Raw genomic sequence first — 17,618 nt, forward strand, 5'->3', positions numbered from 1 at the left:
TAGATAAGTTAAAGGCTGGGTATCTTAAAATAATCACCTTTCTACCTGATCAAAAAGCCAAAGGGATAGAAGCGGTGTGTTTCTTATTCATCAAAGTGTCTCATATACAGTATCCAGCAAACAGATAATAGTCAATGAGATCTATGGATGTGTAATTAAGGAAATTTAAGATATTGCCCATACAAAGAGTTTCAAAACTGGACTATATGTAAAAGCATTCTTTGAAAGATAAGGTGAGAGAAGGTTTTAAGCATGGCAGCAAGATTGTGATGCTTATGAAATCAGGGCAGACAAAAAGTAACGCCAGGCTGAGATACTGCTTAGGCGTCACAGATTACTGTAGCGGATTACTTTACACGATCCATGAATGAAGGCTGTATACCAGCTTATTTATGTATATATGCATGTGTGCACACACACACACACACACACACACACAAATGGAATCTTGAAATAACAAAATGTAATTGATTTACTCCTTTACAGATTATCTTGTTAGCCAAAAAAATCCCTTAAATAAATTTGAGATATAATCATTTTTATGTCCTTTATATGACTTGAATACTATTATATCATTTAGTTGCCTCCACAGAGATGCAAAATTTTGAATTATTGTATAAAGAAGGATGTTGAATAAATTTCCTAGCCCTTTTCAACCCATGTTGCCACATACTTGCAGTCAAAAGTTTGCACATCTGTGATACCTAATCTCGCTGCATTGTTCTTTTGTGTATCATTTCTGCATCCAAAGTACCAAGGGGAAATAATAGCCTAACCATTTTATGTGGATATAAAGTCTTGAATGTATTTTTTTTTTTTTTTTAGGAAAAAAAAAGGTGTAACAAAGCAGTGTAGAGTGGAAACACTGAAGTCATGAAATTACATTTTACTTTCAAATTTGAATTTGCTGATGCAAAGGTTGATAGTGTCAGACAATGCCATATTTTAACTATTAACAATTTAGGGCACTCTGAACTTAGCCTTCAATTACCGATATCATTTTCTCCCCTTTGCTTTCTTTCCAGATCGGTTCGCTATGTTAGCAAACAATAACCTGCAAATTCTCAACATCAATAAAAGCGATGAAGGTATATACAGATGTGAAGGAAGAGTGGAGGCCAGGGGAGAAATTGACTTCCGTGATATCATTGTTATTGTTAACGGTAAGCAGTAAATAATTTGTACATGTTTTATGGTTTTATTTTAGCAATGCTTTTTACTAAATGGCAACCATATGAACTCAAAATACAAGTTTTATCTAATAAACCTCTTCTATACCAGGAAGCAATCTTTCCATCTTTATTATGGCATCTGTAACATTGTATTACAGCCTCAAGGCAGGATCTATGACTTATTTTACATTGTCATTCTCATAACCCTTTTCAAATAGGCCATATGTGAGTAATTGCCTTTTGCTGGAATTGTAGTTGTTGAAAGAATATCAAATAAACATAGTACAGTATCATACTAAATGTCACTTTTAAATTACATGAATTTTTTGTTGCTTAAATTTACGTATTTTACACTATTTACATTTTTCTCAAATTTAAAAATTAAAATTTTAAGGTTTTATTTACAAGTATTAATGGACATTGTTGGCTGGTTTTATGAAATCTCTTGCTCCAAAGTTGCTTCTCCTATATAGTTCTTGCCTGTGTTGACATGACATTCTATGCAGCTGGAAAATACGTTACAGTTATCTTGGATGTCTCCTGTACTAGCCCATTTTCACACTGCTATAAAGGATATAAAAGATTGAGTAATTTATAAAGAAAGGAGATTTAATTGACTCACAGTTCCAAATGACTGGGGAGGCCTCAAGACACTTACAATCATGGTGGAAGGCAGAGGAGAAGCAAAGGCACGTCTTACATGACAGCAGGCAAGAGTGTGTGAGAAAGAGTGAGGAAATGCCACACTTAAAGCCATCAGCTCCCATGAGAACTCCCTCACTGTCACAAGAACAGCTTGGGGAAAACTGTCTCCATGATCCAGTAACCTCTCACCAGTTCCCTCCCTTGGATACTTGGAAATTATTAATGCAACATGGGATGAGATTTTGTTGAAGACACAGAGATTTTGTTGAACCATGTCATCTCCATTTTGTCAGTCTAATCTGTTATCAAGACATATCCATTGTATATTTTAACATCTCTCAAACATACTCTATTTTCTCTATCATCTTGTTTTCCATGAGAATGCTGATCTAATTTTTTTTTCTTGAATTCATACAACTTGGTTTCTGTATACTTCATCTCACAATTCCACCTTTCTCTCCACCAAGACTTTCAACTGTCATAATTCTTCAGTGCTTCTCACTACTGTCAAGACAAAATCAAAACGACTTTTCACGGCATAAAAAACCCATTATGATCCACCCCTTCCCTGAGCATTCTGCCATTAGATGTCAGTCACAGGGAAACTAGGTCTTTAGAGGAGATCTAGCATTTTCGAATGGCCTTTTTAGAAGTACAGAGTCTGATATTTTTTATTAAGGGTGCCATAATGAGAGGAGTAGTTAACCTTCAGTGTGGGAGGAAGATTAACGGATAGGTTTAAATAGAGAGGTATCTGTAGCTATACCTTTTTCTATATCTATATGTAACTCTTTTTTTCTCTTTATTATGTACAATAAACAAGGGTAATATATAGTGGCTGTTTAGTTTGTTAATTATCAAATTGTCTACCATACTTTGTATCCAAAAAGATTTATGGTGAAATACATAAGTGTATTTCATCATGAACAGTCTTTGTGTTAAGTATGTACTTATGAAAAAGGGAATTATAGTAAAAATTAATATATGTGAAATTCTTTAAAATTGGTAAGTTTATAGGAAACAGTATATAAATATTTCCTATTATTGTTATTATATATACATATAATTACACTAGAATATTAATTCAAGTTTGATATTAAAATGAAATTTATACAGCAGGCATAGTAACCCTTTGTTATTCATTCTGCTATTGTAGTTTCTACTTTAATATGTGGTTGGTGCAAAAGTACTTGCGGTGTTTATCATTACTTTTAATGGCAGAAACCGTAATTATTTTTGCACCAACCTAATATTTTCTTTAATATATTTATAGCATGTAGTAATCTATTTCCCTGCTAGAATATCTGTGAGTGTTTGTGTACTTATTATTACATTCATTTTAAAGGAATGATTATTCAGGTATGAATATTCTTTTAATAAAGTGTCAGTCTTCATGTCCATCATGGTCTGCATTTAAACTGGAATATTTAGTTTTATATTTCTATACTTATTTATTTCAGGATTTATAAGGAGACAAATATAGGAATATGTTTTTATGTGCCATTCTGATCAATCATGCAAATAATTCCTGTTTTGTCTGTATAGTTTGACCCTCCCAAAAGCAAATTCTTCTTCTCTGTCTCCCACTTTCCTCTAACAGAATCAACCATAGATTCTAATGTGACCTTCTTTGCTTGGACATTGATAATTAGTCTTATTTCTTCCCTTTAGGGTCACAAACTCTAATAGCTTAAAAGTCCTGGTATCTCTTTTATTTTAAATAAGTGTTCATAAAATCAGGTATCAATTGATTTTTGTTCTGGAGGTTGCAGTTGGACACTGCCGAGAGAATGCATTGACTAATGCTATCAGACCACTATGCTTTTCTCTCACATTTTGCCTTAAGCCAGAAAAATCATTTGACTTCAGTCTTATTGACTTTCTCCGTGCTTACTGGCTCCTTTTAAATCTTGAGTTTTTTTTAAAGTTTTCCCTTATTATGCCTCTTTTATAAAACTCCTGAACGATGTTTCAGTGAAAATTTTGAGGCTGCAAAAAATACCAATAAAATAAAAGCACCACTTTTATTCATATTATTTGATCTTTAATTACAGACTCTGACTACTGCCCTATTCTCTTCCTCTCCATTTACATTCCCAGTCCTCTCACTTAATTGCTACTAATTTTTATCTTTACCAATTTGACATTTATTCTGGTCCTCTTTCATTCATCTTCTCCCACCTCAAGTATACCAAAGTCCCACCCAAATGCCCCAGTCAAGTGTTTTTCCATATGCAACGTTTCCTTGTCAAATCTTGGCCTTGTAGGAGGACCTGCCCTTTATTCTACGTTTTGTTCTTTGCAAACTTTTCCATCACATTTCTATCATACCAATTCATACTCTTTTGCTTCAATAATTAGTTGAAAGATATCCTTGCTGGCTTCCTTTGTAGTACCAGCAATAATAAATGTTTAGGATCTTATTACTTATTTTATTTTTTCTTACCTCCCTCTATGACTTTCTTAATGTATTTTTGAATGCCTGGCTCTTGTTTTTCACAAATATTCTTCCCCTTCCTTGAAGAAGGTTATACATCAGTGCCTTTGATATGGGAAGTATGACGCCTCCAATGGAAGGATTATGCATCGGCACCCAGTTGATCATGTTACTTGCTCTAGCCAATGGCATAGAAGCAAGCAAAATACACACCATGACTGAAATCAAACTACTAGAAAACATCACATATTTTCTCTTAATTCTCTTGTTTTTTCCTTCTGCCTTGAAAATAGCATGACCCAAATAGGGACTTCCCTTCATCCTGGGCACCATGGTGGAGACGGGAGAAGCAGAGTCACAGATGATCTGCCGGTGCGGGCAACATAACATGAGTACAGAATAAAGCATGTTTTTAAGCCCTGAGATTTTTAAAGTTATTATCATACACACACACACACATATGCAAAACCAATGCTTTTGTCTGTTTTGTTTCTCTCTCTCTCTCTGTCTTTAAACATTCAATTTAAGCACCATCTGACCTAGGTGTACTTTTAAAATTACTTACCTGGGTGTCCCTTTTCACCTTCCCTGATAGTGATCATTTATGACAATTTTTATCACCTTATTGAAATACTGGAAATTTAGCTGAAGAGTTTTTACTGTCACTTCAAAATTATTTTATATTTATTTCATATATTTATTCAACAGGTATATGCAAAGTGCTGGCTATATGTTTTACACGATGTTGTGCTTGGACTACTAATATTCCTAACACAGCATCATTTCCCTTAAGACACTTAGAGTTTTATCTCAACAACTTAAAAGAATCAACTTTACTAAAGTCCTTTATTGTTTATGGGGTAGCTGGATTCAAAAGCATTTAACAAATGCAGCTTTCCTAGATATTCACAGACTACGGACACCCAACGAGAATGGACACCCAATGCAGCTGAAGACAGGAGAGTTGCCTGGTATTAAAGATAAATGTAATGAAGGAAAACTGTTATTTCAGAGAGTAGAGCAAGAATATGTTGCAGATAGAAGACCAACACTTGTAAAACAAACAAGAGCATAAGGAGTGAAAAAATCCAAACACCTAACTGTGATTGAAATATACTCTTTTTAACAGGAATAAGAGTAATGGTGTGTTGCTTGGTTTGGAGATTAGGTGAAGGTGCAGCTGAAAAGCAGGTAGCAGTCAGTCAGGGAGGACCATCGATGCTTTATTAAAAACCTGATTTATGGGACAAAGAAGAGCTGCCATTGAGAAGCAAGTAATTCAGAGAGCAAGGGGATTGACACAAGGATATTGGCAGGGAGAAAAAGTGAGTTCATGTGAGAGATAATTGGGGCCTTTGCTAAAGGACAGGAAATGAAGAGGAAGGCCTACAATAACACTAGATTTATAGCAAAATCATCATGTTATACCTGTGTCACAGAGATAAGAGAAAACAAGGGTATTTTTAAGACTTCTAGTGTGGGTTTTAGGGCTTCCAGCTGTCAAATGCAAGCAGAAATGACCAATAGAGTGTGCACAAAAATAAGTGTGCTGAATTTAGAGATTATGAGGTTGCAAGAGACATTATGGTAAATGATATTTCTTAAGTAACTTGGGTCAAATTCAGATTACATTGAAGCATAAAGGTACACATGTATTTTTTAAAGGATGAAAGCTAAAAAAAAAAAAAAAACCTCAGGTTTTTGGACTTAGCTATTAAATGGGGAACATCCCAAAGCTGAGCTAATGACTTTAGGATATTGATGGGGTTTTAGGACAATATTAAGGAATATTACCTTAAACATAAGGAGAATATGTTTTATATTGAGCTTGGAGGAAATGAGTTAAAAAATGAGTGAAGATGTACCTAAATTCATAGGTAGATTTGGTCAATAATTTGAGAGAAATCCTGCTACATGACTTCAATATTCTATTTTCAATTAGCTGGTTTCCCTCACCAAACAAACATTGATATATTCTTGATAGTCATAAAAAATGTATACGTGCTTATATTAAACTTTTTATTGGATCTTCAGGTAAGCTCTCCAACCTGTCTAAAACCTTTCTGTTCCTGAACCTCCTAGTAAATGCTTTCCTCGTGTCATCATGCCTTCTTTCACTCAGACATACTATGTGAAATCTTTCAAAAACAGATGAACAGAGACATTGACTGAATTGGCTGGCTGCCTTTTCCATAAATTCATACACTCTTTTAACTAGATAATTGTGCTATACATGTAAACAAACATGCCCACTTACACATCACGGATACATTCTTCTGAAAGAGGATCAGTATTGTCTCTCTTACTTTAACCCACGTATATTCTCCCACCATCTGATTCCTAGGCCTTAGTTAAATAATACACACTGTACTACTCAAAAACAAATGCTCATATAGATGAAAGACCTGGAAATAACTTTTAAATTTAAAATATAATCAGTGGAGTGTTCATATGTAAAATGCTCTTCTAGTGTATAGTGATTTATTATTTCCTGAATATTTTGTAAATTTGTGAAGAGTGATTCACTAACTGCAGGTTCAAATTTGGGGTAATGGAGGCAGGAACAATTGAGATTGGATAAAAAACACCTAGTAATGCAGTTGTAAAACAATTGTTTCTTTAGTCGGTCTTTGAACAGTAAAATCAACAGTGGGTGATAATGGCCAGAGATGTCTGTACAAATGACTGTCTGAATGTATAGTGCACTTTGTTATGTCAGTAACCCTCAGGCAATAATTTTTGTATTCCTACCTATTTCTTGCAATTTCTGAAAGTCACAAAAATGAGGAAAAATACTTTTCTCTTTATAATAAATGAAAAGTTAAGTCAAAATTTTCTCTTTAAGTAGTATGCAGTGTTTTATAATGTAAAGCACATACAAGTATGAAAGAGTGAATTTGTCTCTTGTAGATGAATCATGTAGTTGAATCAACCATGCAGACAGCTATTTTAAGTCAGTTTAATGAGTGCAAATTATGAGGGAATTTGTAATTTGTAACAATGTTATATAATATACAATATATAATTTACCCAAATCAATATTTACCGAAACCAGAGTATTTTCTAATTTTATTAATTTTGTATCCCTAATGATTTCATTAAATTTCAAGAATAGGTGGTCTTGGAATACAAAAAAGAAAGGTATGTCTTTTTCTCCTTATCTCTTATATAACTATTATTTCAGAAATTTTTAGTTTATAGAAACTAGAGAAATGATAAATAGAAGATAGATAGATATTAGATAGAGAGAGAGAGAGAGAGACAGATAGATAGATATAACCTACACTGATCTGGGCACATCTTTCTTTGCTTTTCTCTTCCACATAAGTAATTTATGTAAGTATTTAATGTAGTTCATTACTTTTACTTAAGTCTCTATTTATCTTCTACCCAGAAGTACACTTGGTGGCATAACATCACATTTGAAAGGCTGTAGAAAAGCATGTATTCGTTTTTCAACATTGTACTTTTAATCCCTGATTAAAGATATGGCAGAATGTTCTCATTGTTTGAATCGGATTCCCATTCTGAATTTATCTGTTTCAAGTGTAACAGTCTTCTGCTTGTCGATTAGGGATTGATCTTTGTATTTTGTTCTCTAAAACTTCTATATAAGTTGTGGTTTCACAAATGATAGGATTCACTTCTGTACTCATCAAATAAATTGTAGAGAATTTTTATCATTTCATAGAATCAATAAGTAAAATCAAAGTCACCATCAAGAGACAATCTGCCATTGTGGAGATGAATGGCATTCAGGAAAATTAATGTCTAAATAACTTTGGAGAGACATTCATGGGTCCTGTTCCTCAAAATGTGCTGCACTAAAGGATAACCTACAAAACCACATCAGTATTTTATTCACATTGAAGTTCACGTATGACCAGTATCACCACTATCTCTTGCCTTTTTTTTTTTTTTTTGCTTGTGTCATATCCTATGGCTTTTAATAAAAGCATAGGTATTCAGAGAATGTCTGTTTCTAATGGTGAGAGTAATTAAGCAGACAGAATTCAACTTACATTACATAAAAATGAAATAACCACTCAGTTATAAGTAAAACTCGTTCCATGTGCTACATCATCTTCTTAAGCATAGTCTGTTTTTGTTTTTATGCTGATATGCTTAATTTCTCTAGGATGAGATTGCACAATCTCCGTCTAAAATATGATTCTCTCTCTCTGTCTCTCTCTCTTCCTCCCTCCTTCCCTCCCTCTCTTTTTAGCCAGCCTCTCTTTTTGCTATTTATCTTATAAAACTTAGTCCATGCACCATTTCTAGAACTAGAAAGCAATTCTAAATATGATCTGCCTTATTGCAAGATTTCTCCCCATGAGATCTCATAGTACTAGGTCCACTCTGTAAACTTTTTCAAAGCTAAAGTATTTGAAAGGACTCAGCAGACTTCACAAAGTACAGTTGTTCCTTGGTATCTATGGGAAGTTGGTTCTAGGACCAACATCCATGGGATACCAAATCCACGAATGCTCAAATCCCTTTGTGTAAAAAGGCATAGTATTTGCATATAGCCTACACACATTCTTCCCGTATACTTTAAATCAACTCTAGATTAGTTATAATACTCAATACAATGTAAATGCTGTACAAATAGTGTTACACTGTATTTTTTTAAAAAATTGTATTATTTTTATTGCTGTATTAGTATTTTAAATGATTTTTTAAAATATTTTTGATCCCTGCTTCATTGAATCCTCAGATGCAGACTAGGGATACAGAGGGCTGACGGTATAGTCATGTAAATACCCTATTCTTAAAAAAAGGTTATAGTGCAGCCAGAGAGAAAGAATTCAAAGTGTCAGGCCTTTGAGAGACAATCCCCTGCGGCACAAGATTTCCAAGGGCCCTGTTTGCAAACAAGATGATGTGTATGTTCACCTTGAACCACAAAAATCTGAATGAGGCACCTCAAAGAGACTCCCAGGTAGAGGCCTTTTAAGTAATTTAGCCAAGCTTCACAAATTGTTTAGGTCAAGCGCAAACTATCAGCACAGAAAATGACTTTGGAGGTTGCCGGGAAATTTTCTGGTCCATCATAAATTCCAATGTCCTTACCTTAGCCAAAAGTCATCCACATATCTTTGGAGATATTGATAGAACTTTTCCAGCTGAGCCAGAAACCAACTCTATTCCAACAGCCTCTTTAACAGTGTACCTATCACATTGACTTGAAATTATCCATTTATGTGTGACATTATCTCACAGATAACACCCTTGATCCTTCAAGGAAAAAGGTGATATTTTATAACCTTAAGGTATACCTTAGAGATTTGCATATAAGAGGTGGTCCATAACTTCTGGAAAGATTTCTTTAATTTTTAATTATTTTGTGCAAATATGTGATTATCTCAATCACAAAGATATTTTATTTCATAACTATTACTAGTTTTTTCTCTATCCCTTTAGATTAAATAATCCAAGTTATTTAGTATTATCTTGAGGACATTTCCTCCTTAAACTACCAATCTAGTAATGCACTTCCAGATATCTTGCATGTATTTTAACAGTTTGTCATGTGCAGTAAGCTGCATAGATTTAAAATGTCAACATATATTTATTAATGTATGTATACATAGATATGTGTGTTTGTGTGTCTGAAAAATAATTACCACAGATAGTGAATATATCTTCTTTCGAGAAGTATTTGTTCATGTCCTTTGCCCATTTTTTTAAATGGGATTATTTGTTTTTTGCTTGATGATCTGTTTAAGTTCCTTAGAGACTCTAGATATTAGATCTTTGTTGGAGGCATACTTTGTGAATATTTCCTCCCATTCTTTAAATTGTCTGTTTATTCTATTGATCACTTCTTTTGCTGTGTAAGAGCTCTTTAGTTTATATGGGTCCATCTTAGTCAATTTTTATTTTGTTGCAGTTGTTTCTGGGGACTCAGCCAAAAATTATTTGCGAAATTAGATGTCTAGAAGTGTATTTCTTAGGTTTTCTTTTAGGATTTGTATATTTTGGGGTCTTTTATTTAAGTCTTTAATCCATCTTGAGTTAATTTTTTTATCTGATGAAGGGTAAGGGTCCAGTTTCAGTCTTCTGCATATGACCAGCCAGTTATCCTAGCACTATTTATTGAATAGGGAGTTCTTTCCCCATTGCTTGTTTTTGTTGGCCTTGTTGAAGCTGAAATGATTCTAAGTGTATGATTTTTCTATTGTGTTCCATTGAAGTATGTGTCTGATTTTTCTGTACCAGTACCACATTGTTTTGGTTATGCTTATTATCACTAATCATTAGATAAATGCAAATCAAAACCACAATGAGATACCATCTCACACCACTCAGAAGGCTATTATTAAAAAGTCAAAAAAACTACAGATGTTGAAGGCGGCAGAGAAAAGGGAGTATATGTAACTGTTGTTGGAAAAGTAAGTCAGTTCAGCCACTGGAAAGCAATTTGGAGACTTCTTAAGAAACTTAAAACAGATATACTATTCAACCCAGCAGTCTCTTTACTGGGTGTATACCCAAAGGAATATAGATCATTTTACCAAAAAGACATACAGACTTGTATGTTCATCACTGCAATATTCACAATAGTACACACATGGAATCAACCTAGATTCCCATCAAGATTGGATTAGATAAATAAAATATGTTACATATGCACCATGGAATACTGTGAAGCTATAAAAAGAATGAGATCATGTTCTTTGCAGCAACATGGATGAAGCTGGAGACCATAATCGTAAGTGATCTGGTGCACAAACAGAAAACCAAATATCACATATTTTCACTTACAAGTCAGAGCTAATCCTTGAACACACATGAGCCTCGACATGGTAACCACAGACACTGCAGAATACTAGAGCAGGGAGACAGAAAGGGAGGTGTGGCCTGAAAAACAACCTTTTGGGTACTGTGCTCACTGCTTGGTTGTAATACGCCCATGTGACAAACCTGCACATGTACCCCTGTATCTAAAGTTGAAAACAAAACAAGAATATAAAGCTTTAAAAAGGAGTAAGAAATGGAAATGAAAACATAATAAACTTTATTAAATGCTGAAAAAGATAGTATTATGAATATATCCATTATCCATAGTAATTTCTAAAAATGTTATATAACCATGCAATATGTATTATCTTTTAAGTGGATTCTTACCCTTTTTTCATTCAAAAATTATTTTGAGATTCATTTTTTTTCCCCATGCCATACATACTATGTCATCCCATTTTATTGCTATTAATATTCAATTTTAAGAATATTTCACAATTTTCTTACCCATTCACCAAAATGGCTTTTGGGAAGTTTCAGGTTTTTGGCTTATAAATATATACACATTTATGTATTAGTCTCGGTATGGGCATATGTTTTCATTTCTCTTGTTTAAATACCTGTGAGAGGTAATGGCTGGATTACGTGCTAAGTGTATGTTTGTCACCTTTAAAAAACACTTCCTGAAAGTTTGCCAGAGTGATTGTACTATTTTACCTTTCCCAAAGTAGTATACGGGTATTTCACTTGCTCCACATCCTCACCAAAATTTCACGTGCTCAGGACTTTATGTTTAGACATCCTAATACGTGTTTAGTGGTTTCACATTGTGGATTTAATTTACATTTCCCTAATGCCTCAGGATGTTGAATGTCTTCTCATATACAACTCAGCATTGATCATTTTTGATAAAATGTCTTTTTGAATACTTAACCTAGTTTTAACTGGGCTGTTTTCTAATTATTTAGTTTACTGAATTCTTTATGTATTTTGAATGTAATTTGCTTATCAAATATGTGATTTAGAAATATTTTTATCCAATCTGTGGCTTGTCTTTCTGTTTATTCAACCACTGCCTTTCAGTGGGTGAAAGATGTTGATGAGGTTGAATTTTGATTTTTTATATGAATCGTGCTTATTGTTTCAAATCTACGAATGTATTGTGTAAAACAAATATGTTCATACTAAGATTTCCCCAATTATTCTTTCTAGAAGTTTTGTAGTTTTTGGCAAGTTTAGGTTTATGAGAATTTTTTTTTTTAATTTCTCGTGCTATTGTGACAGATTGGCGAAAGGTTTTGTTTGGTTTGTTGTATTTTTTTTGGCATGTGAATGTCCAATTTTTCATCATGGGCTAAAAAGACCATACTTTACCAATGTAATTGCCTTTTCATTATTTAAAATTTAATATATGTGCTTTAGGGAATCTATTCTCTTCCATTGATCTATTTATTTGTCCCTTTGCACCAACAAAAGCTGTTATGATAAGTTGGAATAATGTATTATAAGTCCTCCAACTTTGTTCTTTTCACAGTAGTTTTAATATAGAATAAAATACTCTAGGTTCTGTTCTCTTCCATGTTAATTTTAGAATCAAGCTTTCAATTTTTACACATACATATGCACTAACACACACATACACACCCACTACCATAACTTTGATTAGAATTGTGTTGAAGTTATAGATCACTTTGAGGAGAATTGTCTTCTTGACATTATTGATCCTTCTGTTCCAGAAACACAGAAAATCTCTGTATATTCAGGTTTTCTTTAATTTCTCTCAGCAGTATTCTTAAGTGTTTTTTATACAGTCCTAACTCATCTTTTGTCAGATTTATCTCTAATTATTCCATATATTTTGATGCTAGTTGTAAACCACATTTTCTTTTAATTGTTAATTGTAACATCATATGTAAAGATAGATAATGTATTCTGAAATGTTACCAAATGCATTTATTTTAGTAGCTCATAATTAGCTTGTAGTTCCACAGTATTCTCTACATAAATAATAATATCACTGTGGGCCAGGTGCGGTGGCTCACGCCTGTAATCCCAGCATTTTGGGAGGCCAAGGTGGGTGGATCACCTGAGGTCAGGAGTTCAAGACCAGCCTGGCCAACATGGTGCAATCCCATCTCTATTAAAAATACAAAAATTAGCTGAGCGTGGTGGCAGGCACCTGTAATCCCAGATACTTGGGAGGCTGAGGCATAAGAATCGCTTGAACACAGCAGGCAGAGGTTGCAGTGAGCCAGGATTATGCCAATGCACTCCAGCCGGGGCGATAGAGCAGGACTTTGTCTCAAATAATAACAATAATAACAACAACAACAATAATAATAATATCACTATGAATAAAGACATTTTTACTTATTCCTTTCCCTTCTGTGTGTTTTTCCACTTTGCCTTATTGGACTGGGTAGACAGACTCTACTGGTGAATGGAAGTGATACAATTGAAAACACTTGGCCTCATCCATAAACTTTGGGGACCAGGGCATTCATTCTTTTAATATCAAATGTGTTTTTAGATATAGGCTTTTCAGGGATTTTTTAATCAAGCTGAGAAAATGGCCTTTTCCTAGATTACTAAGAGATTTTTTATCAATAATGAATGTTTCTCTTTCTGCCTCCTTTCTGATCAGACTGGATAGAGTTTTATTAGTTATATTGATCTCTCAAAGAAACAGCTTTTGGTTTTTCTTTATTTTTATATTCGTTTTTCCTTTTCCTATTTTATCAGCTTGCCATCTGATCTTTATTATTTTATCTTTTCTGACTTCTTGGGGGTATATTGATCTTTTTTTCTGTTTTCTTAAGGTTCAACCTGAGAACACTGATTTGAAATCTTTCTTCTCTTCTAATGCATGCATTTAGTGCTGAATAATTCCCTATATGTCTACTTCCACTTTATTTCACAAGTTTTGATATATTGTGTATGCATTGCCATTCATTTTAAAATGTTTTGTAATTTCCCTTTTGATTTATTATTTATCCCACGAAACATTTAGAAGTATGTCACTTAGCTTCCAATTGTATGTGAATTTTCCAGATATAGTTCTGTCATGAATTTCTAATTTGATTTTAGTGAAGTCAGATAACATACTATGATTTAGGTAATTTCAAGAATATTCCTGATGCACTTTAAAAGAATGTGTACTTTGCTGATGTAGGTTAATGTTTTGGTAATTATCAGTTAGGTTGTGGTCAATTGGTAATGTTAATCAAGTCTTCTGTATTTATTTTATCTACTTGCTCTATTAGTTATTGAGAAATAGCTATTTAAACTCTAATAATATTAAGAATTTGTCTGTTTCTCTTCACAATTCTATCAGTTTATTCTTCATGTCTTTTTTATTTTTATTTTTATTTTTTTTTTCCCCGAGATGGAGCCTCTCTCTGTCTCCCAGGCTGGAGTGCAGTGGCGCGATCTGGGCTCACTGCAAGCCCCGCCTCCCGGGTTCCCGCCATTCTCCTGCCTCAGTCTCCCGAGTAGCTGGGACTACAGGCGCCGCCACAACACCTGGCTAATTTTTTGTGTTTTTAGTAGAGACGGGGTTTTATCTTGTTAGCCAGGATGGCCTCGATCTCCTGACCTCGTGATCCACCCGCCTTGGCCTCCTAAAGTGCTGGGATTTCAGGCGTGAGCCAATGCACCTGGACTATTCTTCATGTATTTTTAAGGTCTCTTATTATATAGATAAAAGTTTAGAATCATGATGTCCTCCTGATAAATTGACTTATTTCTCACTAGGAATTGATTCTGTTTCTCCCAGATAATATTTGCTCCAATACCTGAGTGTTAGCAATATAGCTACCCCAGCATTTTTTCCATTAGGGTTTACATTATGTATCTGTTTTCCTTTCTTTTAATTTAAACGTATTTTAATTTTGAAGGTACATAGTAGGCATATATATTTATGGGGTACTTGAGATTTTCTGATACAAGGATGCAATGTGAAAGAAGCGTATTTACATGAGAATGGGGTATGCATCCCCTCAAACATTTTTCCTTTGAGTTACAAACAATCCAGTTACACTCTAAGAGATTTTAAAATGTACAATTGCATTATTATTGACTATAGTCACCCTGTTATGGTATCAAATAGTAAGACTTCTTGATTCTTTCTATTTTTGTACTCATTTGCCATCCTCACCTCCCCCCGCAACCCCCGCTACAATTCCCAGAACCTGTTAATCATCCTTGTACTCTCTGTTCCGTGAATTCAATTGCTTTGATGTTTAGATCCTAAAAATAAGTAAGAACATGCATTGTTTGCTTTTCTGTGCCTGGCTTATTTCACTTAACGTAATGATTTCCAGTACTATCCGTGTTGTTGCAAATATGCATTTATCTATATTTAAAGTGGGTTTTTGTAGGATGTATACAGTTGAGTTTTTTTCATCCATTCTGACAATGTCTACCTTTGAATTAGAGTGCTACACATTGAATATATTCTTTTTTTTTTTTTTTTTATACTTTAAGTTCTAGGGTACATGTGCATAACGTGCAGGTTTGTTACATATGTATACTTATGCCATGTTGGTGTGCTGCACCCACCAACTCGTCAGCACCCATCAATTCATCATTTATATCATGTATAACTCCCCAATGCAATCCCTCCCTCCTGCCCCCTCCCCATGATAGGCCCCAGTGTGTGATGATCCCCTTCCCGAGTCCAAGTGATCTCATTGTTCAGTTCCCACCTATGAGTGAGAACATGCGGTGTTTGGTTTTCTCTTCTTGTGATAGTTTGCTAAGAATGATGGTTTCCAGCTGCATCCATGTCCCTACAAAGGATGTGTCTTTGTAGTAGAATAATTTATAATCCTTTGGGTATATACCCAGTAGTGGGATGGCTGGGTCATATGGTACATCTAGTTCTAGATCCTTGAGGAATTGCCATACTGTTTTCCATAATGGTTGAACTAGTTTAGAATCCCACCAACAGTGTAAAAGCGTTCCTATTTCTCCACATCATCTCCAACACCTGTTGTTTCCTGACTTCTTAATGATTGCCATTCTAACTGGTGTGAGATGGTATCTCATTGTGGTTTTGATTTGCATTTCTCTGATGGCGAGTGATGATGAGCATTTTTTCATGTGTCTGTTGGCTGTATGGATGTCTTCTTTTGAGAAATGTCTCTTCATATCCTTTGCCCACTTTTTGATGGGGTTGTTTGCTTTTTTCTTGTAAATTTGTTTGAGTTCTTTGTAGATTCTGGATATTAGCCCTTTGTCAGATGAGTAGGTTGCAAAAATTTTCTCCCATTCTGTACGTTGCCTGTTCACTCTGATGGTAGTTTCTTTTGCTGTGCAAAAGCTCTTTAGTTTAATTAGATCCCATTTGTCAATTTTGGCTTTTGCTGCTGTTGCTTTTGGTGTTTTAGACATGAAGTCCTTGCCCATGCCTATGTCCTGAATGGTACTACCTAGATTTTCTTCTAGGGTTTTTATGGTATTAGGTCTAACATTTAAGTCTCTAATCCATCTTGAATTAATCTTCGTATAAGGGGTAAGGAAAGGATCCAGTTTCAGCTTTCTACTTATGGCTAGCCAATTTTCCCAGCACCATTTATTAAATAGGGAATCCTTTCCCCATTTCTTGTTTCTCTCAGGTTTGTCAAAGATCAGATGGCTGTAGATGTGTGGTATTATTTCTGAGGACTCTGTTCTGTTCCATTGGTCTATATCTCTGTTTTGGTACCAGTACCATGCTGTTTTGGTTACTGTAGCCTTGTAGTATAGTTTGAAGTCAGGTAGCGTGACGCCTCCAGCTTTGTCCTTTTGACTTAGGAGTGTCTTGGCAATGCGGGCTCTTTTTTGGTTCCATATGAACTTTAAAGCAGTTTTTTCGAATTCTGTGAAGAAACTCATTGGTAGCTTCATGGGGATGGCATTGAATCTATAAATAACCTTGGGCAGTATGGCCATTTTCACAATATTGATTCTTCCTATCCATGAGCATGGTATGTTCTTCCATTTGTTTGTGTCCTCTTTGATTTCACTGAGCAGTGGTTTGTAGTTCTCCTTGAAGAGGTCCTTTACGTCCCTTGTAAGCTGGATTCCTAGGTATTTTATTCTCTTTGAAGCAATTGTGAATGGAAGTTCATTCCTGATTTGGCTCTCTGCTTGTCTGTTACTGGTGTATAAGAATGCTTGTGATTTGTGAACATTAATTTTGTATCCTGAGACTTTACTGAAGTTGCTTATCAGCTTAAGGAGATTTTGGGCTGAGACAATGGGGTTTTCTAAACATACAATCATGTCATCTGCAAACAGGGACAATTTGACTTCTTTTCCTAATTGGATACCCTTGATTTCTTTCTCTTGCCTGATTGCCCTAGCCAGAACTTCCAACACTATGTTGAATAGGAGTGGTGAGAGAGGGCATCCCTGTCTTGTGCCAGTTTTCAAAGGGAATTTTTCCAGTTTTTGCCCATTCAGAATGATATTAGCTGTGGGTTTGTCATAAATAGCTCTTATCATTTTGAGGTACGTTCCATCAATACCGAATTTATTGAGCGTTTTTAGCATGAAGGGCTGTTGAATTTTGTCAAAAGCCTTTTCTGCATCTATTAAGATAATCATGTGGTTCTTGTCTTTTGTTCTGTTTATAT

At 34.5% G+C, this 17,618-nt stretch overlaps 1 protein-coding gene across 6 annotated transcripts in view; it reads left to right on the forward strand.

Annotated features, from left to right (window-relative positions):
* NCAM2 (neural cell adhesion molecule 2) overlaps window positions 1–17,618 on the forward strand; it is a 570,822-nt gene that overhangs the window by 307,720 nt on the left and 245,484 nt on the right. For all 6 annotated transcript variants that reach the window (XM_030915246.1, XM_030915247.1, XM_030915248.1 and 3 more), the window contains one exon: window positions 1,026–1,163. In XM_030915246.1, coding sequence (XP_030771106.1) covers window positions 1,026–1,163 — 138 coding nt within the window. The remainder of the gene's footprint in view (window positions 1–1,025; window positions 1,164–17,618) is intronic.

This window comes from Rhinopithecus roxellana, chromosome 13 (genome assembly GCF_007565055.1).
Source record: "Rhinopithecus roxellana isolate Shanxi Qingling chromosome 13, ASM756505v1, whole genome shotgun sequence".
NCBI lineage: Eukaryota > Metazoa > Chordata > Mammalia > Primates > Cercopithecidae > Rhinopithecus > Rhinopithecus roxellana.